This window comes from Falco cherrug, chromosome 7 (assembly GCF_023634085.1).
Source record: "Falco cherrug isolate bFalChe1 chromosome 7, bFalChe1.pri, whole genome shotgun sequence".
NCBI lineage: Eukaryota > Metazoa > Chordata > Aves > Falconiformes > Falconidae > Falco > Falco cherrug.
In genome coordinates this window covers 16627310-16654262 of record NC_073703.1, presented here as the reverse complement: position 1 = coordinate 16654262, position 26953 = coordinate 16627310, and the positions used below count along the sequence as shown (strand labels likewise).

Genomic DNA, 26953 nt, shown 5'->3' with positions numbered 1-26953 from the left:
GACGTGGCGCCCGGCGCCCGCTCGCAGCCTGCCCCGGCGTGGGGGCTCCGGGCAGGTGCCGGCTGCCAGCCACAGCCCCCCCAGCCAGCCGTTCCCGTTCCCGCTGAACAAGGATCGCTCTGCCAGGAAGGCCCGGGGGAGCCGTAAGCAAGCGCGCCTGCTGCTTGGACTTTTTTTTTTTTGAAAGAAGGCCCAAGCCCCCAGCTGAGCACGGTACTTCAACCTTGCCAGACGCGTTTACAATCCGGCAGCGTGTAGTGCTGATAGGCCAAACCACTCTGTCCGTGTTTCCTCAATGGAAATTTAATTTGAACGCTTGCTCGTTTGTAGCTTACAAACAGTATTGCACGAGCTGCAGAGAGAACATGACTTATTTCTTTAACATACAACAGTAAATAGAGTTTGCTTTGGGAGAGAGGCTGCCTTTCCATGCTGAGCTTGGAACCAACAGAACCAACACCCGTGGTTCGTTTGACTTCTGCATTACACCTGGAAAATAATCAGGATGACAAAAGCATCACCTCTTTTGGGGAAAAAGCCCCTGTGTTTGTGGTAGCCGGTTACCAGAGCGATGCCATTCTGCACTCGGAAGCAATGAAGTCACGCACAAGACGTCACTACATCTGACAGCATTACAGTGGCGTTCACTTTGCTGAGACCGTGTGTGATTCCCGTCTACAGACAGAATTCCTTCATTTATTCCAAAAAGGATACACACTGGAGGCGCAAAAGTGACTGTTATTAACTGTTCCATGCACGATGCCTCGTCTTGCAACAATGTGGAGGCCCAAATGCTTCTGGTTGAAAGTAGCCCCAGTTCTCTCTGGTAGTAGATACCTGTCCTGGACGTGCCGACATACGGTCACAGATTTAGCTTCTGTCTGCAGAGTTAAACCAGTTATTGATGTCCACGGGTACCACCTGTGACAGGGCACCTGAGAGTCAAACCAAAGCCCCTGCCTTTGGAATAGAAATCATTAAGCAGCTAAACTTGATTTAACAAAGGCAGGCAGGGATTTCAGCTATCATTTCCATAATCCAGCCTGTCATTATTCTCCATCAGGTAGGAGCTAACTGCCCAATATTGTTAGATTATGATAAAATAAATCATCACAGAATCACAATACATGAACAGATTCCATGAACATGCAGCCCTTCAACAAATGCAGACAATGTACAGCCTGGTTTTTTGACACAAGATTATTACGGTGCTTAGCAAATAAAAAATAAAGGTTTAGGCAACTCAGCACGTGACATGCTTTGGCCATGTTTATGCAGCACTGTCTTTAAAAAGACACTCAACTTGTGACTTTATGCATACTGTATCAGAAGTTAAATTTCAGAATCTAAAAAGTTCTTGAAAATTGACAAAACCCAAAAGAAGCCCTTTTTCTTACTAGTGAGATCATTCTAGTTTTGTCAGTGTTACAGTACGTATAGTCTTTGGTTTTGTCTGAAAAACAAGTCAGAATTCTGTTAACACATTCATTTGTAATTATAATAAAAGGCTGATTTTGAAAACGGGGGAAAAAAACATTCTTCCACAAGCATAAACCAGTTATGTACATTCGCACTGAAGGCACCATAGTTTAAAATTCTCTGAACAGTTGCAGTAAAATCCAAAGTCACCTCCGGAATAAAGCCTGTCTTTAAAGGTCCAAAATCAGATTTGCAGCAAATTACGACATGGGCACAGCATCGAGAGAGCTGCTCTGTGAAATTTTTATAGCATATAGAACCTGATGCAAAAATCTCAGTCCAATATGTATTCTATACATAAAATGCTCACCATATTATGATCCTTCGATGAAAACAGTTGTCATTTGAATTCTCTGTTGCTCTGAATATAGCCAAGCAGTCCTTTGGAACATTTTTGTGGTCTCATGACAACATTGAGCAAACTTTGTACAGTATAGTCCAAACAGACCTACACCAAAAAACCTCTAGATATTCATATTATTTCAAAGAAGTCTACTGTGATTATGTACAGAAGTTGAAGTGATTCTTGTTGCTTTGTTAGTTTTCTTAGATACAGAACTTTAAATACTTTAATAATTACTACACCTTACAGATTTGACACTGCATATTAATTTCTTCACACTTTATGTAGTGTTTCAACAGCAAGACATAAGCACAACAGAAAAATCCTTTCTTAAAAGTGTTACTTCATTGCTTTATTTAAAAAATGATAGATTGATATGAAGTACTAATAGCTTAATGCAACAGCCTGAAAAAAAGGATTTTCCATTTGCCAGCATCTTTCAACAGTGGTTTTACAGTTAAGGCTTCTTTTTCTGTACAGGACTATATAGTAGTATAAAAAAATGCATGTCCACTACTTCTAGAGAAGTGGATACTTATCAACGTAGGTAAGGATTTTTAAACAAAGAATATAAACTAAATAATGCTAATGAACACATGAAATCAGCCTAAAAACATATCCAGTTTAGATACAGAACAAGATACGGTTATGGGACCTTTTGAAAAAGACTTTAAAGCTTTAGGTGCAAAAGAAAAACTGTCCTTTTGCAAGGCTCCTACACCTTTCCCTCCCCACCCAAGGGTTCTGTTTTTTTATTAGTCCCTCAAACCTCTTGGGAGAAGTCCTTAGCCAATTTATTTTTGTTTGGTTTAAAGGATGTCTTAAACTTAATCACAGTATCAAGAACTAATAAAACTTTTAAAAAAAGTAGAATTAAAAATAAGATAGCTGTGAAAGATTTCTCATCAGTGCATATGAACAAGGCTGAACAGCTCTAGACAATGAGTCCAACTGTTGTGTGAAGAATCCCTTATCACTAACACATTGTTTTCAAGAATATACACACCCCTCCACGTAAATAAGCACCCCCAGATTTTCTAACAAACATTTCAATTGGGTCATTATCTGCCAAACGATCTTGAATGTCCCATTCTTTGACTACAGACAATTATACCATTGATTTGCAATTATATTTTTAGCAGAAAGCACAGCCAAAGCCTTGAAATACAAAAAAGTTCTTAAAAAAACAATCAAAAACTATGGTACAAAGACTGGTGCAGTTACTGTGTCTCAATCTGAAAAACGTGATGCATACCAGCAGATTATTAATATAGCTTCGCTTTAAAAGGAATGGAGTTTTCCAGTCTTTTCCCTTCTAACCCAGGTAAGTGTAGTCCAAGATTGCCAAAGCAGACGGTGATGACCGTGCCCTGGCGACCCTTGAAATTTCCACAGTTCTGTTAACAAGATCTGCTAGTTGTCTCCTTCAACCCTTCTCTTGCGAACTGTAACAAGAGAGAGAGAAAAAAGTTTTATTCTTTTATCATTGTAACTACTTTTCACATTTCTGCACCATCAGCAGTTACTTTGCCACTAAAAGTTTCACAGCGTACAACTTAAGGTAAATAACATTTTGTATTATCCATCACTTTAAGCTTATGCTTTTGCAGTGCTTACTGCCTTATTCATGAACAGCTTCAAGTATTTGTGAGGGAGGACTTGTGGGGGACAATCATTTTATGTTTGGTAAGCAGATGTAGCCAGTACTCTTTATGTCAATTTTCTAGTGCTGGAGAATTAAGGTTGCGTGGCTTCAAAAGAAACAGTACAAGAGTCGCACAGTATATCTAAGATTATGTATACACTTGGCAAAAAAAAAAAATACGTTACAGTCAATAGCCTAAAACATTCTACTTATTAACAAAAAATATTTAATTGTTAGAAAACGTAAGAGCAACAAAAATTTGTGAATAAGATTGCTAGAAGCTCACATGCTGTTTAGACTTAATATGCAAGATTGACTGAATGACTGGAGTTTTGCTCAATATTTGTAGTATTTTTAATTGCTATTTTATTTTTTCCCTATCAAATTGCATTTTCCTTTTCTGTGTAGACATAGCAAATGAGGCTAAGGGTCTTAGAAATTACATAGGGCGTCTCCATTTTGTTTAAAATAGTCGAGCAAGCACATTTATACAAGAAAGTGATTCTGTTCTCAAATCCACTCTTTGGAAGTCATGCAGTTTTACCGCTATTTGTAATTTGAGTTGATCTTCTTTACCTTCAAATCAAAATAATCGAGGGAAAGCTGTTTTGTTTCCCCTCCCTCTTCCTGTCTCAAGAAATGATTTAGAAACAGCCTAAAGAAACAATCAGAATAAAATCACACTAGAATTTTACCCTTTACAAATGTATTGCTCACTTGGAGAGTAACCCATAGACTTTATCTCCATTTGAATCCAAATTGTTTTCATCGGTGACAGAAGTGATGCACACCTGCTTTCATCAGATTGCAAGAACAGATGGAAGAGCTTCCAACCTTTGATTTCTCCAATCATGCAGTTAAAAGCAACATGTACACAGTTTCAGACAAAGGGAAGTAGCACAATTCAGTGTAAACAAGCGAGAAGGAAGATACAGGCTACTGTTTTAGAAGAAACGTACGAAGACAGAAATGAGAGACTCTGAACATCTCAGTTGTCAGTGCTCAATACCCAGCTGGGTATTCAGAGTAACCTGTCTCTGTAGCTTCAGGGCTGGAGAGATGAAAAGGTATTTGCAGAAACTTTTACTCTCATACTCCAGACTAAGAAAGCAAAGAACAAGAGGCAAGATATCAATAGAAACATAGATTTCCAACAGTTAAACACTAAAATGAGAACTAGTGAAAAGACAAACCTTAAAAGAAAGTAGACACACTTGAAGTGTTACAATGAAAAAATAACTGGTTTAGAATCCATTTTGAGAAACAGTTATGCAGTGCCTGACTGCCATTCTTCTCTACGCTCTGTTACTCCTCTTCTGTCTCTTCCAGAGTTGTTTTCCTCCACTTTACCCAAGAGGGGAAGCAGATCTTGAAACTAAATTTCGATTTCCTATGTCATTCTCTCTAATGTATTCCTGAACTATTACTACTACTACTAAACTGCCTGGCCTATTTGCATGCTGCTGAGATGTGCAATCATTACCATAAAGCACCTAAAGCCAATAGGTTTAATTAAATAGAGTTTAAAAATGTAATTCTATTTGAATAGATGGACCACATTATCTTGTTTGAGAGCTTCCAAGTATTTGACATTGTTATATAAATTATTTCCATTCACATGCTATATTATTAATGAATATTCTGTGGGTCCACTTAGTTTGGATTCTAACAGCTGAGCTCCAACAAAACTTCCTGCAGCAAATAAAGATGCCACTGCTACCAGTTATCTTTAAGAGAGGCAGGGAAGGACCTGTGCACGAACAGAACTAGAAGGGAAGGGATGATCCAGTCCCAGCCTCTGTACATGACAGTACTTTCCATTTCCTTGCTTAAGCAATCCAAATGAAACTGGGCGTACTGGCATTAAAGAGGATATCCTGCAATATTCATATCAAGTACTTCTTTTACAGAAACAATGAATCTTATCTGAAAAAAAATAAAAATATTTTTCCCCTCTCCTTGCCACAACTCATGTGGAATTTGAATGTTCTTGTTCTAGACCACGATAAAAATCCTCAACTCACACACCTGAACACCCTGCAACAAAATAAAAGGAGGCCATCAAGCAGCAACGGAAGAGCAGAAGTAAAGCACAGGAGAACTCTGAAACCGATCTACTCATATTCTGCCATCCTGGTTATGTCAAACAGAAAACCAGACACCTTTAAAACCTGTACATTCATTTAATAGTCACTCTCTACTGACAGGTCTTACCCAAATCATTATTTTTGGTGATAGCTGCAGCTGCCCTGGCTCGAGGTCCCTGTTGCGTGAAGTGGTATCCAAATTTGAGGATCTTGGTGTTTTCTTCAAGCATCTTGGCAATTTCTACTTCTGCAACAGTGCCCAGCTGCTGCCTCTGTTAAAATGAAAGGTACAGAAATACAACAGAGCTTATGTGTATTCACCCTAAAAAAGATCAGAACACTTCCATCACATTAGTCAATAAACACTTTGCTTCGCTTTGATTAATCTAAAAGGCAGAAGGCCATAAAATACATTTGTGCACTTAAAAGCACAAACAAGCACAGAAGTGACTAGGAATCCATTTCAACAGAATGCTTCTGAGAATCTTAAGGACAATCATTCATAGGGTTAAGATAGTTAAAAATAAAATATTTTTGAAAGTTTATTACAAGCTGCCTTCTAAAAATATTCCATCAACTAGGATAGACTGATTTTAATTATGATATTACCACCACCTCACTTACCTGATTATCAATTTTGATCTCTGTCAATGTTTCATTGTCTTTCAGTGCATCGACCAGTGCCAGAATTCCAACTCCAGTGATGAAGTTTGATTCTATATTTAAACTTTTTAATTTTTTGTTTACTCTCAGCATATCTGCAAGAGCCTTTGAATGCAAGAAAGCATCGTTAAACTTTTGAATTTTGCTACAGTACATCACAGGACACAGTGATAACCATTTCCACTTACTAGTTCAATAGGAGCAACAAGTTCACAGATGCACGGTGTAACTTTGCAGGTTTTCATTTATTGTTTGACAGTGAAGTGACTCTTCAACCAGGCATTATCTATATTCCTCCTTTTAATAGCATTTAGACAAGAAAAGGCCTGCCTTTCTCTTGTTACAAACTAAAAGCTACACAGAATATAAATTATCTGAAATTAGCATACTGGACCAATTCCATTTTGTAAGCCTTCACAGCATACAATGAGTAATGCAAGCTGCTAAGTAAAGGCCAAAGAAAGGGTGTTAAGTCAGCTGAATGGAGAATTAGGTACGGTTAATTTGTAAACAGGAGATCTGACTTTCAAAATGCTTGTGACTACAGATTTGGTAGGAAGAAGTAAAATGCAAAGCTCTAAGCACAGTACCAGCACGTAGCTAAAAGCACTCATGGAAATGGCATATACCTGATCTTATTTTGGAGAAAATAAGAAACTGAGAATAGGCAACTGCTGAGTTTTACTGTCATAAAAATCACAACCGTTACATTTATTTTTTTTATCAAGTCACAATGCAAAATCCAAAGCAAGCCACACCCAAGAAAAGAAGCCTTTAGAGATTTTTATTACAAGAGTTTCAGTTCTACTGAACAGGAACTTTTTAATTGACCCAAAACAAAGCTTTCAAATGTTCATTTAATGGAGTCTTTCAAACAAGTTTTCTTTGCAATTTGAAATTAAAACAAATTCAAAGTATTGTCCCAGAAAAACAGTTAGCATTGTCCTCTTACCTCTATATTTGCAAATAAAAAAGTTATGCTTTTGATTCAACATAAGAAAAACAGAACCAGAAGATAAATACTTCAGTTTCAGTCATGTCAAACTAGATACCTGGTCTAATATTATGCTTTATACGCCAATGCTTTAAGTCAATCTTTGGCAGCAAGGAGGTCAGAGAAGCAATTATTCTACAACTTTCTTCAATTAAAACTCTGAAAACTCTTGAAAAAGATTATGAGCTTTTTCAGTCCTCCAGTGTGCTTCTTTTACTGTTAATTTTGAATATACTATTGGCTTGTGGAATGAACATCAGAAACCATACACTTAGGAAAAACAGAAAAACAGGAAGGAGGTTAGCAAAATGAAAAATAGGGGGAAGGGATTGGGAAAAAAGAATTCTCACTCTTCTCATGCTCATTCATCTGATGCATTGCTGCATATTAATCAGCTTGTAATCATTTACCGACTTTGATACAACAGAGGTTTGTTGAAGAAAACATACTTTGCAGTGTAATGGAATTTAATTGTTTTAATCTCCAAATATTTAAACAGGATTCAATTAAATTCCTTACCATTGTCCTCCCATCCTCACCTCCCTTGTACCTCCACTTAAACACGTTAGCAGGAGTACTTACAACAGCGACAGGATCATTGCTTCGGGTGGCTGCAAGGCTAAAATTCTTCACATGTGTGTTGGTTTCTAGGGCTTTTGCAAATTCTTTCAGCGTTGGAATTGGTATGTTCTTGAATTAAAAATAGCATTTCACTCTCTTGAGATACACAAATTTATCCCCTCCCTCCCAACTTGTTTCATTACCTTATTCTCTTTACAGTAAAACGTAGCATAATATTAACTGGTCTCTAATAATATTGCTGGTCTCTAGCAGTATCACAGTAAAGGCCTACACGTATAGCAAAGCTATACGTTAAGAGGCAATGGCTATTAAGAGTCACCAGCTCTATAAAGCGAAGTCATCTTTTCTACATTGATGCCATTGCCACAATAGAAGTGTTAAAAATATATATTTCGCTATCTTGGAACTGTTACTGAGCAACATCTACATGAACTGAATATTCTGTTATCAACATCAAATTGACCTCTTACAGATAGGAAAAGATTTAGAGCTTTAGACTGGCATTTCATTCAGTGTGTCCTATTCCAGAATGTGCCAATTTATAGTTTGGTGATTTTTACAGTGTAGTAGCAACCAAGGAATAGTTTTAGATACATTAATTATGGTAGCAAATTCCTCAGTTTATTATATAAAAAAATTTGTTCTCTTGCCTTTTTAGGCATTTCTCTTGGCTAGCATTTCTCTATTGTACAATATTCTTAAACCATGTATTTTATTTTCTTCCTTTAGTAAGGGCCACCAATAGCCTAGGCTGCTAGAGAGGCTGCAGCTAGCAGCCGGTCACTGCCGTCTGCGCTCTAAGTCAGAAGTGCTCTAGTTGTGTGTTCTTTCACTCATATATACTTAAAAGCACAACTGTTACACTTAGGAGCAGAAGTGGCCCCAACTGCTGACAGCTCTTTTGTAAGAGAATTAGAAGGATGTCAGGTACAAATATCACTTTGTTTGCAACAGCAGTAAGTGAGAGCACGTTGCTTCATCGAGGACAAAGGATTCCAAGTAGTAGTTAACTCCAGGATGGTGAACTGCTGGAACTGTTGCCAACTTGGCAGAAACAGAAAGCTGGGCTGGCAGTAAGAAAATCTAAGACTTTTTAAGTACACATTTGGCAAAAGAAACCAAGATGGCTTATCGGTTTAGCTCCAGGTTTCTGAGATTACACACACCACAGCATTTAGCAGAAAGGCTGCTGTACTTAAAATAAGCCTATCATGCTCTTATATATTGTTTTGCAGCTTAAAGTGTCTTCTACTAAGAAAAAGCAACATATTTACTGCAGTCTTCAGCTAATTACCTTAATGTTATTTAGATTAACTTCAACAAGACGTGAATCATTATCTTTAATCCTTTGCAGTGTCTCCTCCACATTTGTGGGATTTGGCGGTTCATCAAAAACAGGCAACATTTTTTCACCTTTTACTATATCTGAAAAGACATTTAATTGTAATCACACAGGTCACATACATTCACTGTGAATAAATGATACACATACTAAATAGTTACTGTATTTAAAGACCATTTCATCAGTTTTTACATCTCTCCCGCACCTAAAAAGCATACCATCCTCCCCTGACCCTATTTTCACAAAGTTCAATTCTTTTCCAAACGTCCTCACAGCCTTTCTGCTTTTCTTGCGTACCAGCTTTTTTCAGAAAGCCCATAGGAGTTGAATTACAAACACAAACATGAAACCTAGACACCAACACACCCAAATGCATGTTTATGCCTACTTTTATCCCCTAAAACATGACTTAACAGCAGGACAGATTGCAGCGTACATATATTTTAATTCTACCCTTGCCAGAACTCAGCAATGCTATAGACACGCACATTTCCAACTCAAGACTGAACAGTCTATAAAGAATGCTAGTGCAACATGAAATAGTTAATGCTATAGTACAGCATGCAGTACAAAACCCATTTATCTAGCACTTGCGTACACACTTACTTGAGAAGCTGTCTTTGTCAACCCCATTACTGCTTCCTACTACATCACAGAACTGATTGTTTGTTATCAAGTTAGACATTCCCAGTATAGCTGTAAAAAGAAAAAAAGAAAAAGCAAAAAACCAATTTGTTCCTAATTCAGCTCAGATGCAGAGATCCTTTAAATAATAATTTTTTTGTAAAACCCCCAGGTTACCAGTACAGTAAGCCATTCAATCTCTTAATAACTTCAGTAAATGTAGAAAAAAAATAATTAATTATAGACTTTTTAGTTGGCTTTCACATTTTTGAAAGATTTGATCTCACCAGATTCAAGCATTAAAGTTAAAGGTGCGGCTCAGTCACAAAATTCTTGACTGAAGCTTTAGGAATACAGGCAGATAGCAACATTCTTATATGCAAGGAAAAGTGAAGCACACCTCAAAGATCAGCCAGTCTGAGGAATCAGTGTAAAGGTTTTGAGTTTGAAAATCAGATATTTTTTGCAGGCCAAAATAATCTACCTTCCTATAAATGATCATAAATCAACAAAGTTGATATACTACAAGCAAACTGGCATATAACGTGATCTAGTTTCTATCACAACTACAACTTCCTATAGTCACATTTCAGCCAGCAAATACATTACCACATTAATTATAGATCTTTCTTGTCTAAATACGCACAATACATTCAAACTTCAAAAAACACTAACCTGCGAGGTCACCTAATTCTGTGTCTGTGGCACTAGTCAAGGCTTCCTCCAGTTCTGGATCCAGAGAAAATTTTTCTTCTGTGTAAGACTGTACAGGCTTTTGCTTGGGGATAAATATTTTCCCTGGCATAAAGAAAAAGAAAAGTCTGATGTTACTTTGTCTTATATAGCTACTTATCTTTAAACTTTGCTATACTTAAGAAATACATATTACATTTAGTAAATCCTGAGAAGCGCACCAAGGACAGCATAGAAGAATGAGGTTTATTCTGTTTGCTCTTTCAAGTCAGAGATGAGGAAAGACCATAAGCAGTTGTATAACATTACTTACCACAGATTTTCAGGTGTCTATAAATCTTATATTATATAAGCCTCCATTATACATTTTAAACAGCATAGAAAAAACACCTGTAAGGAAAATTTAGTATCACCAGAGAATGGTGACTGGTGTCTTCTCAAGGGAGAAAGAGACCCAGACAGAACTGTAATCTGTATGTGTCAGAGAAATAGAGTACCAAAGAATCATCTGAAATCATGGACGGGAGCATTCACTGCAGTTTTACAGCATACACAATATTTCTGATTTCAGATGTTAACCCAGTTTTAAAGTCAAAAAGGAGATGCCTGGGCTACTTGAGAAAGCCATGGTTTGTGAACAGCAGAACCCAGGAGAACAGATTTCTCTAACGTAGAAAGGTCACAGACAACTCAATGGCAAAAGGAGCAGAACTAATACCGTATCCTGCACCGACTTTTTAGTCGTTACAGACAGGTAATGGGAAAAGTTATTTTAGGAGACATGCATTATAAATAGAGGTCTGTGTAGTCAGCAAAATTCCTGCATGTATCTTCAGCTGAAAAGTGAGGGTAAGAAACCAGAATATGAAAAAGCTATTCTAACAGTTATTCAGAAAACAGTTCAGATTTGAATGATTTAGAATTGGCCTTTTGAAACAAGTAAGTCTACCACTGGCTAAGAACCCAGGAGAGGTAAGGGGTGCTTAGGTTCAGGACAAATTAACGCGGTAAATAAAAGCGCCAGTACGGTATGAGAGAACAAAACTGATGCATTTGATAGAAGTAATTCACAACTAGAAAACTGTAAATGTAATCTCAACAGTTACTCAAAGTTTTTCAAACTTTCCAAGTCACCTGAGCTATCAGCAGAGCGAGCTGTGGGAAAGGGGTTCCAACTTCCTTCAGTTATTTCCTGGGGTAGGAAGCAGCACTAAATTCTCCTATGGAGTCTCAGTGCTAATTCAGGAACACACCCTCTTCCATACTCATAGCTAAAAAACATTTCCACACATGAATCACCGTAGCTCATCCCAATTACATGATGAAAACCCATGACGCACAAGAATCAGACCGGCTGGGCAGAAGCCAGAAGCCCAAGATATTTTTCCTCGGACTACATACATATGCATCGTTACATGTTTGGACCAAGTCTAAGTTTAGCATTTTTAAATATCTCCCAATGACAAGAAGCTTTATAGGGATGTTTCAGTTTTATTTCTAGGAAATTCCAACAAAGCAGGATTTTGCTTTCCACCACGGGAAGCAATGCCCGAAGTCAGCTCCTGTGCCCCACAGCAGACACAGGCATAACAAAACACATCCACCTTTTCTCTCTCTCTCCAAATTCCCATCCCAGATTACAATAGTTTGTGGTTCATTTTCTTTTTAAAGGAACTTAATGCATTACCACTAGCACAGGCTAGCAAAGAAGTGTATCGGGTTTTTCTCTGACAACAAAGTCTGATGATCAAGATCTGCTGCTAGCAACACAGTATTTTTGTTCCTGGGTTGCTATCTCTTTGGAAAGTTGTATAAATGGTCATTATCCATATTTAGAAGCAGAAAATAAATCTCCTTACATAACTGTACTGACTACAAACAGTAGCTGAAAGCAGCTGACAGGCATTACCACCCATACCTCAGGACTGATGGACAGTGCAAAAGGAACTACGTTTGTGGTGCTTCAGGATCTAAAGAAAACCTTCATGAACTGAAGGCTTAGGTAGCAAACGTTTCAGGTTATTTTGCTATAACTGATACAGTACATTTCTACCCCCATTTTCTTTTACCAGCATCACCTGCTGGGGAGAGAATGTCATCCTATTTACGGCATCATTTATGTCATCCTATGTACAACATCAGTGCAGGAGGCAGCAGGCACTGGAAAGAAACTCATCTCAATTAAAAGCAACTTTCTTAAAACATGCTTCAACCCAGATCAGCCTCCTGTCTGGTTCATTACACAGTACTCACAAAAAAGAACTACTTTTTCTGATGTTACTTTAATTCTTAAATTCATAGGTTAGGAGCTTCTGGTTCTAAACATTTGCTTCCTAAGAGTGAGACTAGATTTATCTTTAAATGCCTGACTCTTAAGATAACCTGAAGAGAGAGAGAAATATATTCAGTTTTTATTAAAGCAAACATGTTAAAAGCCACTCCCCTCCAGAAATATTCATTGCAGCCAACTCCAGTCAAATGAACCAGGTCAGGAGCAGTTTTTGTTATAGAACAGGTCACACCCTTGTGTATATAATCTCTCATCCATTGGCTTCATCTCGTTCTAGCCCAGAGTTCAGAGGTTTATAATGCACGTACCAAAGCAGGTCTTTCCCTATTCCCTACTGCTGTTAACAAACTTACTTCAAAAACTGTAAGACCCCTGTGTCTCTGGGGACAATGACCTAACTCAAGGCCTGCTGCCAGGACAGTTTGGCAATTCCCTTCCCTCTCTTACTAATGTAAGCTTGGGAAAAAAAGTTTAAAAAAAACGAAAACCACTACACATCTGTGCAGCCCATGAGATTAATAGCTTTCTGGGCCCTCAGGTGGAACATTTCCAATAGCAGGGATCTGATTGCATGAAGGAACATGACATCCTCCTTTTCACCAACAAAGACGCTGCAAAGATTAAGCAATACAACATGAAGAGGCAAATTTCAGAGATGTTCAGAGATGTCACATAATTTCTGTAATAATTATATATTCAGGTCTTCTGTGCCTTTAGCTAACATGTTAAATGACGCACGTCCCAGGATTAATTTACAAGCTTTTTGCTACAGAATGAACCTCCAGTTCCAAGTTCCACACAGTCGCATTGCTCAACAGGCAAAAACGCTGCACGATGGCTATTGAAGTGCCCCAGACATTCAGGAACAGACTCACAGCATCTAAGGTGGGACTGAAAATCTTGCAGGAATCGGGTCTGTTCAGTGTGCCCGTGCACTGCACGTTGCTGGTACTGTCCTCACATATCCCACAGTCCCACACCCATGCTAGTAGGCAGCGGACGGCCACAACGTGCCGATCAGGAGAAAGTCTAAAATCCACTTTGCGGTACTCTGCAGAGAAGGAATCAAGTGTCACCTGAGGACATCCAAATACAAGCTCGTCTTGTCAGTGACTTCATGAAGAAAAGTGAGCAACATCTGAGGTACCCCTTGTATCTTATGTTCCTTAAAGTTTCATCAACCTAGAAATTGATGCAATCTACAATTCATCAATCACTAATTCTTACCACGTGACAGACTTAGGTTCATCAACTGACTTGTAAGCAAATTTTAATACAATTTAATTTTTTAAATTCAGCTTACAAGTGACTTAGTGTCTTACTGTAGAAACAGTACTGTTATTCATTATCTGATTACAGGCCACATAGCAGTGAGTTAGAAAACTGTTTTACATTAATGCTAGAGTATCACATGTTATTTTGTTCTAGTGGTCTTGTATGGGGAATGTCAATTTGACAACTTGTTTCTCCAAAGCTCCTACAGGATATTAGCTTCATTTTACAACATGTAATACACATCCTTTAAAGACCAGTGACTGAAAGGCAAACAGAGAGCACGGCGTACACAACGTCCCAAATCCTGCTGCAACAAACACAAATGGCAATCTAGAGCAACAACTGAGCAGGGCAGCGACAAAAGAGCTCTAGTCACCTGGCTAGAGTTTCAGCCTAGCAATATTTTCTGGATGACAGAGCAGGGATAAAAACCCAGCCAAACCAACATTAAAGCAGAAGTTACACGAAATGCAAATCTACACAGAACAAATATACCCTGGCAGGAATGTAGAGGGAAAGCTGGAAGAGGGCATCACAATAGGAGAGTGCAAAGGGTAGAAATGCAAAGCTTAGTTTACGTAATAATTTGCTAACGCCTTGCACTATACAGCACAAAGTACATTACTGACGTTAGATGTGTTTTTATCTCAAGTGCAATAATTCTCGTCTTTTGCTGTTCCAAGAGAAGTGAGAAGCATGGATCTAACTTGGTCAGATGCGTGGAACACACTTGAGGGCAACAGCCTGCAGCCTCGCTTCACTGTTCGGATGAGAGATCCTTCTCCTTGCAGTACGCCTTGTAAAATCTTTATGACATACTTACGTACACAGATTGAGACAAAGCTAGTTTTGTTGAAATTATTACCACATTGCTCTCATGAATCTCTTGAACAATGGTTTACTGTATGGTTCAACACTTAATTGGAACAGAATGTGACTTAAGTCATTAAATCATGTTTAAAACAAAGTATGTTTTTAAGAATGCTTTTAGAAACAAAATCAGGCACTGGAAAAATGCAACAGAATATGATATAGGGATTGTTAAGCTTCGCATTTCTTTAGTGCTGTTCATCTCACCACATCAGGGCACTTAACATTTTCTCAGATCTTCCACATTTCATAGCACACAGCAAAAAAAGGTTCCAAAGACTTGGAGAAATCACATCATCTATCATAACAGCATGTTACCCCGAAATGAGGTACTTGGGACAAACGGAAGAGAGGATATTCCTGCACGCTGTAATAGGGAAACAAGGTTACCAGGAACCAGTAGCAAGCCTGGATGCTTATTAAATTAACCTAGGGTAAGTTTCTCTGATAAACCTGCAGGCCAAATTGCCATGCAGACATTAGTTCTACTAAAACAGGAAAAGGAAAGAGAAAGAGGAGGATGCATTTTCCCCTGCTTACTCCATGAAATAAAAAATTAGACCAAGTTAAAGCAAGGAGACCAGCTAGGCACACAGAATTATTTTAGCAAAGCCTGACACACAAAAACAGCACCAAGAAAATAGCTGCAACTCTAATCCACCTGTCTCCCCAAAAACCCTCTAGATCTGAAGGTCACGATTGTCAGTTTTCTTCTGAAGTAACAGGATAATGAAGTGAGATTTTCACCTACCCCATTCCACAATTTGTTAGCATTTCTCCAGAAATACATTCACCTAACCAAACATAAAAATCATAAGCCAGTTTAGTTGTTTGTTTGTTTTAATATTAAAGAAAAGCACATGAGGATAAAAGCTCCCTCTAGATAAAAAACATCCTACACAAGTATTAAGTTTTGCTCTACTCCCTTCCCAAGTTTTACATCTAGATAAAGATCATGATTTCTTGATTTAAAGGATTAAGTTGCATAGGTTTGCCACTTTGTGCAAAATGGCTACAAACATTAGCAGCAAGTCAAAGCTGAGCCATGATATATTCATAAGGGGAAAAGAAAAGGTTATCCCTCACCTATTACAAAATTAGCTTAGCCTTCTTCCCTCCTCCTGCCCATCTAAGAGCATGAATTTCCTTAGTAAACATTTGTTCCCACATTTTTAGTTTTAATGAAAGTAAGCTACATTTCATTTTTCATATTATTTTCTCTTCTTCTACAGTACTAAAATAAATGGTAGAAAAAGTTATTAAATAGCAAGTTTAGTGTTTGGGTTTTTTTAAAAGAGATACGGGAAATTTTACTAACTAAACTGGTATGACATATTGCAACATCCAGACAGACTGCTACTTAGTAATGCTTTATTACATAAAGGACATGACGTCTTTCTTAACCAAGATCTGCGTTACAGCTGGACCCTTCTGTTTTTCTGCATGATTCTCACAGATTTTATCTACCCAAACAAATAGTTTTGCCATGTGCCGCTTATGTGAATGAAGCACTGATACTCAGCAGAAGTGCTACTAACTAGAGCCAATCCTCCACGCCCAGCCTCACATCCTGAAGGGGCTGTGCACAAACTAGCAGGGCTGCAAGGGATTCCCCAAACTAGCTACGAGGCCTGAATATACTTGAACTCAATCACAAAACCCAACATACACTAGCAAATGTCAGGCAAGAAGCAGAACGCGGGAGGAAGCAGCAGCACACTACACAGCCCAACAGGGCACCAGCAGGTACTTCCCAGCAGCAGAGGTACCACGAGGGCCGTGCTGCTATAGGTACCTTTGCCTTCTACATCCAATACATCACGTTATCCTTAACTCTGTTAGTCTTACTGATTCAGGCAGCAAACTCCCATTCCTTTATCAGCAAAGGAGTATCACAGTTACCATCTCGCAATGGAAGTGGTGCTAAACTACACAAATAAGGCAGAACACGGTGTATTAAGGAGGTAGTACGTCATATACAGTGCATACATTATAAAGTCTCTCTATTACTTCAAGGAAAAGAAAAAGAGACCAATGCTGTCAAGTAACAGCTACTGGTACAGGCAGAAAAAATACAAATACCCGCAATAAAATTTTCACTGAATATACACCACAATCACAATCATACATACAAACCCAGCAGATGAATGAAGACTCAAGTCTGAAAAAAGCAATGATTCACACCAGAAAATTAAGTAGAATTCAAGAGTTTCAAACCCTTAAGAAGAAAGGAACATCTCTGGCAGCTGGATTACAACTTACCAAACAATTTACTGAAGTCTTACTACAGCAGCTCTGCTGTGACGCTGGGGAAGGTTTAGGCAAGCTACGATCACAAGCAGTACACAAACACTGCGTCGACAGCTAAAAACCTGTGCATATGTGCCCAACACAGGGGTGGAAGTTTCTGTCCCTACCAATAATGCTTAGTAAGGCACAACAAACCTGGGAACTCTTGTTTTGGCGGGGAAATAAATTCATGCACATTCTTTTTTAATTTTCTCCTGAAAAAGGAAATGCTTCCCATCAAGTCAAGGAGAAGACTCAATCCAAAACAAAGATTTAAAACCTCAGGCTTTAGTAATGCGTCCACTCATTAGGTCAATGCCTCCATGGTTTTTAGAACACAAACCACTGCCAGGTTTCAAAACTTCTTGTGATGTTAGCTATGTAATTGGTTAATAATAACTATGCAATCTTATTAAACCTCCCAGCAAGGATAACAGAAAGACAACATGACTGCATACACCACTTGCCTGGCCTTGTCATTCTACATCTTTGAACATTATTGAGTATCTACTATGACATCATTCTACTGCTATTTTTAAAATTCAGCTTAGCATTACAAACATCGCTATCTGTACTCAGCACTACAGGGCATAAGCCACAGGCGCCACAACAGGATTTGTTACTATTGACACAAATCAGGAGTAGCTCTTACTTCCAGGATACCATCCCTATCAGAACTTTGCAATCTTTGATAATATCTTTGAGTCTTATTTCCATCCTGCGCTACATGCAAACAGCACACCAGGCCCAATGCCACAAAATGCTCGAACAGGAAGCATCCCACCCCTGCACAGTAGCACTCATTTGGAAAGACTGTGAGCTAAAAAAGCATTAGAGCTGCCAGTGCTTCAATAAACGGGTTCACAGCTGTTCTGGCTAGCCCTCTTCAGAGATTTCATAACCACCTGCACCGGAAAGGGTGGCGTTACCTTTCTTTTCTCTTGTAAAAGGCACATAGTCTTCCCTGTCTTTGTGCTCAAGAGCCTGCTTCTCTAAATATGCCAGGAGTCGTTCTCTGTCGAAGGGACCTGAAGCCTTTTTAGCAGTCTGGTCTTTCTGGCGGAAGCCTGCAGGCAGAAGTGCATTCTGCAAAACAAAACGGAGCAAATAAGTACAGCTTTAAAAGTCTGAGTGAACACCCATTTAGTTTCATTTCCCTCTTCCTTCTCCCTCTCTCCCCAAGGTTCAAACCTGATACACCATACTTTTTAGGCAATCTTTGATCCCTTGCCAACGTCCTTTTTTTGGGGCAGGGGAGGATACAAGATAATCTATTCTTTATACACCAAGAATACAATTAAAAACAGAGCACCCTGCACTCTGAATAGGACTGAAGCAATTCTTTAAGTACAATAGCTCCCAGCACTAGACTCACTAGTTACTTTGCATTTATTTTCTAGAATGAACACTGTTTAATGAGTAGTAGTAAATACAGCTCAGCTATTTACAGTTTAGACATTCAGCAAGAGACTGCTTCCTCCAACACTTACATCCATATGTTTCTAGGTTTTTAAGACAACTGCCTCTACTATCGTCCAGCCTTTAACATACAGTATTTCTACTTTTGGCCTTGACTCAAGATGGGGTGGTTTTTGTGATCATCAACATATTTCAGCTAAAGAAAAAACAAAACTGAACACACACACACACAAGGATACTAGCATGGAAAGAACAGAGCTTACAGAAACTCAGGCTGTCATAAAAGACAGCCAATCACTTTTGCCAGTTCTCCTCTGTTAAAATGTCTATAAAAGCCAAAGCCAACTAAAATATCAGGAATAGCTTGCACTGCCACAAAATAGATGATCACAGTATTCTTAAGTGACGTCTGAACAGCAGGATTAAACTTAATCCTAGTACTATTAAAGCAAGAACAGAGAATCAGGAGGTGAAAACAGAAGTCCTGGACTCTGACGTTAGCTGCAGTAGAGGACACAATTCAGCTCTTTATAACAGAAACCTAAAGTAGTCCTTATTCAATACCGCAAGCTGACAATCATTCAGGAGCCGAGTAATTACTTGCCTCCTCTTGGCAAAGTCAGCACAAGGACAGGAATAGGTATAGGCTACCAGATACAGGACCAGGATTCTTTAGAAGGGGTCAGTACCTTACCTCTCCCATCAAACTCCAATGGTTGAAGCAAAAACTAAAACTGGATGCAAAAGGGCTGGTTACCTGATGACACTGGAAACAGGGAATTTAAACAGGCCTTTCTAAATAAACTTTCTTTTTAAGAACATGACTAGAACCAATTTTTATTTATAAATAAATCCCAGAAGGCTCCTCCTAACAATCACTTCTTCCATTTTCCTCTATTACAGTTGCAGTCACGTTGCAAACAGGAAATAAACAGTTGAAACATTATATACACATATATATATGTAAATAAAATCATTAGCAGACTATGAAAAAACTGTCCAAAAATATATTGTACAAGTAAAAAAATCAGTCTCAGTTTATTTCAGATTAGTTTCTGAACAAATGAAAAAATAAAATTTCTTTTGGCTAATACCTACCTCAGGGTCAAGATCATCCAAAACAGTTTCAAGTTGTTTCAGTTCTTCTTCTGAAAGTTTGCCAAGAATTTCATCCTCATCAAGATCTTTGTACTTGTCCAAGTCCTTTCGAAATGGGAGTGTCATGACTTGGGCAGTAGCAAGTTGCTCAAACCCTTCAAAACCCAATTCTTATTCTCACCCAAATCTATAAAAAAAGGTTTTAAAAAGAAATAACCATTGTTAAGGTAAATATCCCAACTACAAAGCACCCTCAACCTCCAAATACATCCCTGAAAGGAAGGCTTTTTCATCCAGTATCCATATCTCCCTGTTACTCTTGGTTACAGCCCATGGAAGCTGTCTACACCTTGCTTCTCCACTGACAAGAATCCTGTGCTGCCATGCCCTTTTCCATCAGTAACTAAGCTACATGTATGAGTCCATCTTAATGCCATTGGTTTTTACAGATATTGCAGTCAAAAGAAGAGTTAAGATGCTTTACATTTATTGTTGCTGCTGCTGTTCGAGGGCGGTGCAGGAAAACTTCACTACAAACAAGTTAATTGGTTATTACTGACTCATATCCCTGCCTATTACGTACAGAGGGAACAAAGGAAGTTTGCCTCTGAGTTAATTATAGCACTACCACTGAAGTAACATTCTGTTCTGAGGAAAATCAAAATACCTTGAAGAAAGGCTTACAGAATACAGCTCCTAAGTAGCAGCACTCCAGTCAATCCTACTACCAAAAAAAACCCAAACAAAACCCCCAAACCAGAACAGACTGTGTAACTGCTCACTAAATATTATACTTAGAGGAAACTGGGGTCCTTCAGAAGATGTGCAGTCTATATAGTACTTCTCATGGACAAGGACAGCACAAGGAACCTTTTTTTCTAGCAGTCACAATTTTTGAGCGTTTGGCTTGGACAAAACAAACAGCTAATCACAACAGGGTTGAAGCAGACAAGTTGGTTTCTCTCATTTTTCTGTAAGAAGTTCTCGGATTCTCCTTTTGTTCAGCTTCAAGTTGAGCAGACACAAAAAGGTGACTTGAGTGACCCTGTAAGTAAGCGAGAGTGTCCACCATGTACTTGGGGAGCAAAAACTAGATCCATATGTTCAGGCTCATGAGCCTCCCCAACCCCTTGCTCAGCTCTATACACACGCTCAACACAGATCAGACGTACAGCAAACGTTTTTTGTTCTCTAGTAACCCACACTTCAGCGCAGATGCTCACACCACGTATACCAACTGTATTACCTCAAACCTGCACTTAAGACTGTACTTCAAAACGAGATCAATTTAAATCTTTTCCTTCGACTCAAGAGGCAACAGAAGGGCTGTATATACACACTACAACACGGAACCCTGCTTACAGGATTCCTTCACCTCAGATGCTTACATCAAGAAAGGTCTCCCTGGCTGTCAGTTACACACAGATATTATAACTCAGGGACACTGAACAGACGTGAGCATAAAGGTTCACCCACACCATTCTGTCAGGTTTACCTGTGAAGTAAATCTGGTTTTAACAATCGCCTTCGCAAGAACGGTAAATTTTCAGTTCCTAACAATATCTATACCTAAATGAGGAATACATTTACAGCTATTTTCAGCATGTCTGCTTTTAAAAAATATTACTGATATAAACACTAGAGCTCACTTCTAAACCACAGCTGACATTGATAGGACATAATTCCAAAGCTGAACTACCAACTTAGGTAAAGTTTTCTCAAACATAACAAAAAATAGAAGAAACTCTCAATTTCACGGCAAACTACACCAGAAGAACACGCCTGGCTTCCTCTGAACTAAACCCAAGCATATTGGAAGAGCTTGAACCTTTTGCAAGAGGCTACAGATCTGAGAACATCCAGGTTTAATGGCTGCAGAAAATGCAGAGGGTAGCACACCCATGGTTTTTCAAAGCTGTGTTCCAAAAGTAACTGAAGGAGTGTCTCTGTGGCCTGGCACGCCACCTCAACAGTTTTCACAGTCTCATGGCATTTGTTTCTTCAGGTGCACAACAGCTGAAGGACAATTAGCTGATAGCTGCAGCAGAAGCTACACAATCTGCATGCAAACTTCTCATTCCAGGAGCCTTAATGTTTTGCTCTTCCTTACAGTTTAAGCCATTACACACTATCATAAGGGAAAAACATTTCCTGCAGCTGATTACACTGCAATGCTTGTGACCAGGCTGCACCATCTGTATCCTACATCAAGACACTGCTATTTACCACATTTCTGCATGTCCATTTGCATTCAAATGTTAAAAGGTGTAGTTTTAACAGGTAATTATATGGAGCAGAATAGATGGCATACTGCAGAATAATGCTCCCCTTGCTCTGATACAGAGTAGCGCTGCATAACCATACATTACATTCATGTAGGCTGCATCTCCTCTCCATGTATTGCTGTACAATGCTGTCACCCAAAGTTAACTACCTTTCATTTACTGCATTGCTATGTTTTACATTGGAAAACTACTCATCCTTTATAATACATTAATTAATGTTCAGGTCAAAGCTGTCACCCAGAATTAACTACCTTTTATTCACTGCATGGGTATGTTTTAGTTTTACATTGGAAAACTACTCATCCTTTACAATACATTAATTAACGTTCAGGTCATAGCCCTATAGTCCATAGTCTCACTTGTTTCTATAATATGATAAAAGTAGCCATTTCAAATCCTGAGCTACAGTGTTCAGACACCAAAAAAAAAAAAAAAAGACAAAAAAGATAAAAAATGTGTAAATAAAGCAGCAGAGCAGAAAACCCCACTATTTCTGTAACTGAGTCTTCACTTCAGCAAGAGGAAGAGAAGCACATGTAGCCTGGCAAATTTAAATGTAAAGAGTTTTCAACACATTTTCTAATACATGTCAATCAAAAGTACTTTTTAAAATACAAAAGCATACTTAATATGAAGCACCCTTAAAAAGCTACGATGGTAGCACTGGTTAGCATATCTGTACTGCACAGAGATTGCTTGGTAACAACTTTCGAAAACATTCCCTACAAAAAACACAGCATATATGACACTCGTACGTAACGTGCTAAAAGTCAGGTTTTAGAACACGGTGTCAAGAAATCTCATTGCCTAAAAAGGGCACAAAGGCCAGCTGAAGCCCTAATCTAATCAAACAAGCCCCTTCACCTCCCATTAAACACATTTGGTACTGTATTTGCTTTCCCTCACTCACTGTAGCAGTGCAGCATGCAGAAAGGTAATTTGTAATGTAAGTGCATTACAAATTACAAGGTTTAGAAGAAGCAGTTACTTAGACTGTGAATATTTGTGGCACATCTTACTGCGAAATTGTAGGCAAAACTGTAACCATCAATTTTGGCTTTGCAAATACTTTGCACTTTTCTCATAGGCAGAGCTAGTTTTCTTCTAAAGTTTCCTTCTTAGCATCCCTGTGAAAACATGACATGCATTAAAAGTCAAAAGGGCTAGTATTCTTTTCTCAGATATATAACCATAAGGTAAAGCAAGTTCCTCACTGTAGCAACTCCACAGTCACATAAGAGATTAGAAGACGGCAATAACCTTACTTCAGGCCGTTTTATAATTACCTGAATAATCCCGTGAAAGACTGTCAAGCAACTTTCACACACGTCTTACCTAAAAGTTGTAATTTTTTTGATTTTCTCCTCTCCAAAAATATTTTTTTAAAAACCAAGAGATACTAAAAATAGCTAGCTTCCAATTTTCTTTCAAAAATTCACTCCCTAGAAATTTCTATTATATTTAAGAACAAAATTTCTTGGGACCCTAACAGGATCTTTAGAAATATCTTGCACACAGGAAACTACAGTCTTGTTAAAGTCCACTGTAAATGGTTTCCGTAACTTGGATTTTAAAATGGAAGTGACATCATGAAAAACAAACCCAGCCGGTTTTGGCCAGCACGTTCGCGGAGTTCACTTTAATCTCATGTGTTCCTTTGGAGCCTCCTTCCACCCAGCCTCTGGGTGACCCTGACCTGGAGCAGGGGGGTCCGGAGCAGGCGGGTCCGCGGGGCTGTCAGCATTCCTGCACAGTCAGGGCCCCAGACCATCCCAGCTGCTTGGAGAAGCCTAATCCGAGCGTTTCCCCCGGGAACCCCTAAGATGGCAACAATTTTATTTTCCACTGTGCAAGACTATACAGAACTGTTTAGGAAGAATGTGCTGCACTTAAAAGAGCTATCTTTATTTACCAAGGCTAGGACATTTAAAAAAAAAAAAAAAAAGAGTAAATATAAATATTAACATAATCCCAGCAGGTTGCTTAGGGTGTTTTTGTAACGCCTTACGATAACTCTGCTGAACAGCCCAATGCTGCTTTTCTTGGCAGAAAGCTCTCAAAACCCCACCCGAGCCCTCCAAACCTCCAGCCTGGGCTAGAGTACGCCAACCAGGCTCAATGCCCAGGGGACCCACCAGCGACATCCCCCAGCCCGCAGCTTTACGGAGCCAGCAGGTGGCAGCTCAACTTTGCCTAAGCTTTTTGTCAGCTTAGGCAAATTGTGTTTTCCAGGCAGTAAGGAACAGCTGTTCTGGGCTGATTTCCTACAAAAGCAAGCCCGAGGCTTCATTCTGGTCAAAGAAACAATTCATCAAGTTTTATACCCGGCAAAGTGAGCTTCTCCAACTTCACGTTTGTCCGTTCAATGACCCTGGGGAGTGGAGGGGGGACTGACAGCTACTGCAGAGTAACTACACGAACCACGAATATTCTTCCTTGATAAAATCAGAAGACACCCGTATTTCCAGTTCCTGACAGCCTCTCCTCTGTATCAGAGGGCACCTGGAACCAGACAAAGCCCACTTTGCTCTGTTATGTGTCCTGTATACAACTACACACAACTAGGACACAGCTACCTTGCAGACGGGGTGCTCCGAGTGACAGCTAAGCTGCCAAGTTGGCACTGTCCCATACAACCTTATTCCTGCGTGCCTGTTGCTGAAAACCAGTCACCCACGCTGCAGGGTCATACGGACATACCCATCCACCAGGCAATAGCAGGGTGACAGTGCCAGGAGCTCTGAAGCGCGTGTTCGGCAAGCGGCACAGGGCACGGAAGCGGCAGCTTCAGCGGCACGAGGCAGCACTTCATCGCACCTATCTCCATGACACTTCCAGGCATGCTCATCAGACTAGCTGCAGGGCAGGTGTTACGATCCCAAATAAATACATGGCCGGGGTAAGCCAAAACCCCCAGGTGCCACGGGTACCGCCCGCCCTGAGAAACTCCTCTGGCAGAGATGCTGGTCCAGCTGCCCGTTCCCTCTCTGCATTGGGAGCTGCTCTCCGGCCAGGATGAGGGATGCTTTGGCACCTTTTTTTTTCCTGACAATACCTGGATTTTTGTCAATAGAGCCTGACTGCCTGTGGACACTGACACACGGTCTCTCCTCCCAGAGGAACTGCCTACAGGCGTTCCATTCAGAAAGAAACATCGGATGCAAGCTATATATATACATTCTGTAAACCTGAATGTTTATAGAAATGTTCGGATATTTGTTGCCATTACAGAAAAGCGGCAAAACTTCCAGGCCTTGATCAGGACAGCAGAAGAAATTCACTTTATTCCCATGATGTTACTTAGGGAAAGCTTCTGGGTGGTAGGCAGCTTCTGGGTCTCCCTTACATCACAGGCCACCCCTCAAGCTCCGTACACCTGACACAGTAGCAAAACATGAGTCCTAAGGATACGTACAATATATATTATGGCAAATTTAAAGCATACAGCAACCTGCCTAGAACAGCACTTATTTTCAGCCCAGCTTGCGCCTACCTGCCAAGAAACGGGCAGACAGCTTCCAGAGACTTACACTGGGAGTCTGTGTGCCAGATTCCCAGGGAACACGGGACAGTGGGTGCGCAGCCCGGCGCGGGGGGCTCCCGGGCCTCGGCCGCAGCCCCTGGCTGCCCCTGCGGGCCCTGCCCGGCACCGCGCCGGCGGGGGAGCGGGGGGCGGGGGGAAGCGGCCTCCCCTCGCCCGGCGCCGCACGCAGCAAGCAGCAAGTTACGTGAACCAAACCCACGGGCGAGGTCTGTGACCAGTCTTCGGGTTTCACAGCAACGCGGGGTGCTGGTGCCGCTGCGCTGTACCCCGGCGCCCAGCCGCGAACGCCCGCCCAGCGCCCCGCAGCCCGCCCATCCTCCCTCAGCCCGCCGTAGCATCCCCCGGCGCCCCGCAGCCCCCCAGCCCGCCCACCCTCCCTCAGCCCGCCGTAGCATCCCCCCAGCCCCGCAGCCCCCCAGCCCGCCCATCCTCCCTCAGCCCGCCGTAGCATCCCCCCAGCCCCGCAGCCCCCCAGCCCGCCCATCCTCCCTCAGCCCGCCGTAGCATCCCCCCAGCCCCGCAGCCCCCCAGCCCCCCGCCCGCCTATTCCCCGGTGCGCGGAGCAAACCCCGCCCCGCGCGCTCTGCTAAGGGAGCCCGCACCCCCCGCTGCGGGAAGGCAGCCCCGGCGCCGGGTGCCCCCGCTCAGCCGCAGGACACCGGGGCGGGCAGCCGCCGGCCCAGCCCCTGCTGCTGCTTCTTCCTCTCCTTCCTCCTCCCGCCGCCGGCGCGGCCCCTCCCGCCGGGCTCCCGCCGCGCTAAGGCAGCGGGCAGAGAGCTGCGCCCGCCGCCGCCTGCCCCGGCACCCCCGTCGGGACCGCCCGGCACGGCACGGCACGGCACGGCGCGGCCGCTGCCCAGCCTCAGCCCCGTCCCCCGACCGGCCGCTCCCCACTCACCCGGGCGGCGGCAGCGACCCAGCTCCCTCAGCCGCGACCAGCAGCCCCGCGCCGCCCCCGAGCACGACGGGAGCCGTAGTCCGGCGGCGGGGCGGTGCGCCCGGGCCTGCGCCTGCGCCGGCGGGCCGGGGCGGGCCGGGGCGGGCCGGGGCGGGCCGGGGCGGGCCGGGGCGGGCCGGGGCGGGCCGGGGCGGGCCGAGTGGGGCGGCGGGAGGGGCCCGGGCGCAGCCGCGGAGCGGGGCGAAGCGTGGCGGCTGCCGCCCCCCGGCCCCGCGGCGCTGCGGGAGGGCTGGGTCTGCCGGGCGGGGGGCGGCGGGGGACGCGCCGGGCGGGGAAGGAGCAGGACGGCGCACGGCGGGTCACGGCGGCCGGGCCGCGCTCGCCCTGGCAGCCCAGGGCCGCCCGTGGGGCTGCCGTGCGCCTTCCCCGCGCCCCCCCGCGGGTCTCTTGCAGCCGCTGCCTTGGGCCTCTCCAGCGGCTGCACCTCCGCCTGCGGTCTGCGCGGCTGCCCCGGGCGGCGGGGCCCTTGCGAG

At 41.6% G+C, this 26953-nt stretch overlaps 1 protein-coding gene across 2 annotated transcripts; it reads right to left on the bottom strand.

Annotated features, from left to right (window-relative positions):
- Positions 1 to 281: 281 nt before the first annotated feature.
- On the bottom strand, positions 282 to 26542 carry LOC102053509 (tropomodulin-3). 2 transcript variants are annotated; one of them, XR_008733156.1, is made up of 11 exons: positions 26421 to 26491; positions 19694 to 19880; positions 18106 to 18262; positions 10435 to 10557; positions 9742 to 9831; positions 9088 to 9218; positions 7794 to 7901; positions 6179 to 6322; positions 5682 to 5826; positions 1790 to 3267; positions 282 to 921 (listed from the first exon to the last, which is right to left on the bottom strand). XR_008733156.1 is itself a non-coding variant. In XM_055716145.1 (10 exons), the coding sequence occupies exons 2-10, from the start codon at positions 19817 to 19819 to the stop codon at positions 3236 to 3238; spliced, it is 1056 nt and encodes a 351-aa protein (XP_055572120.1). In that variant the 5' UTR covers positions 19820 to 19880; positions 26421 to 26542; the 3' UTR covers positions 282 to 3235. The 2 variants fall into 2 exon arrangements, 1 of the variants encoding a protein (XP_055572120.1); XM_055716145.1 differs by having other exon boundaries at positions 282 to 3267; positions 26421 to 26542.
- Between the last annotated feature and the right edge of the window lie 411 nt (positions 26543 to 26953).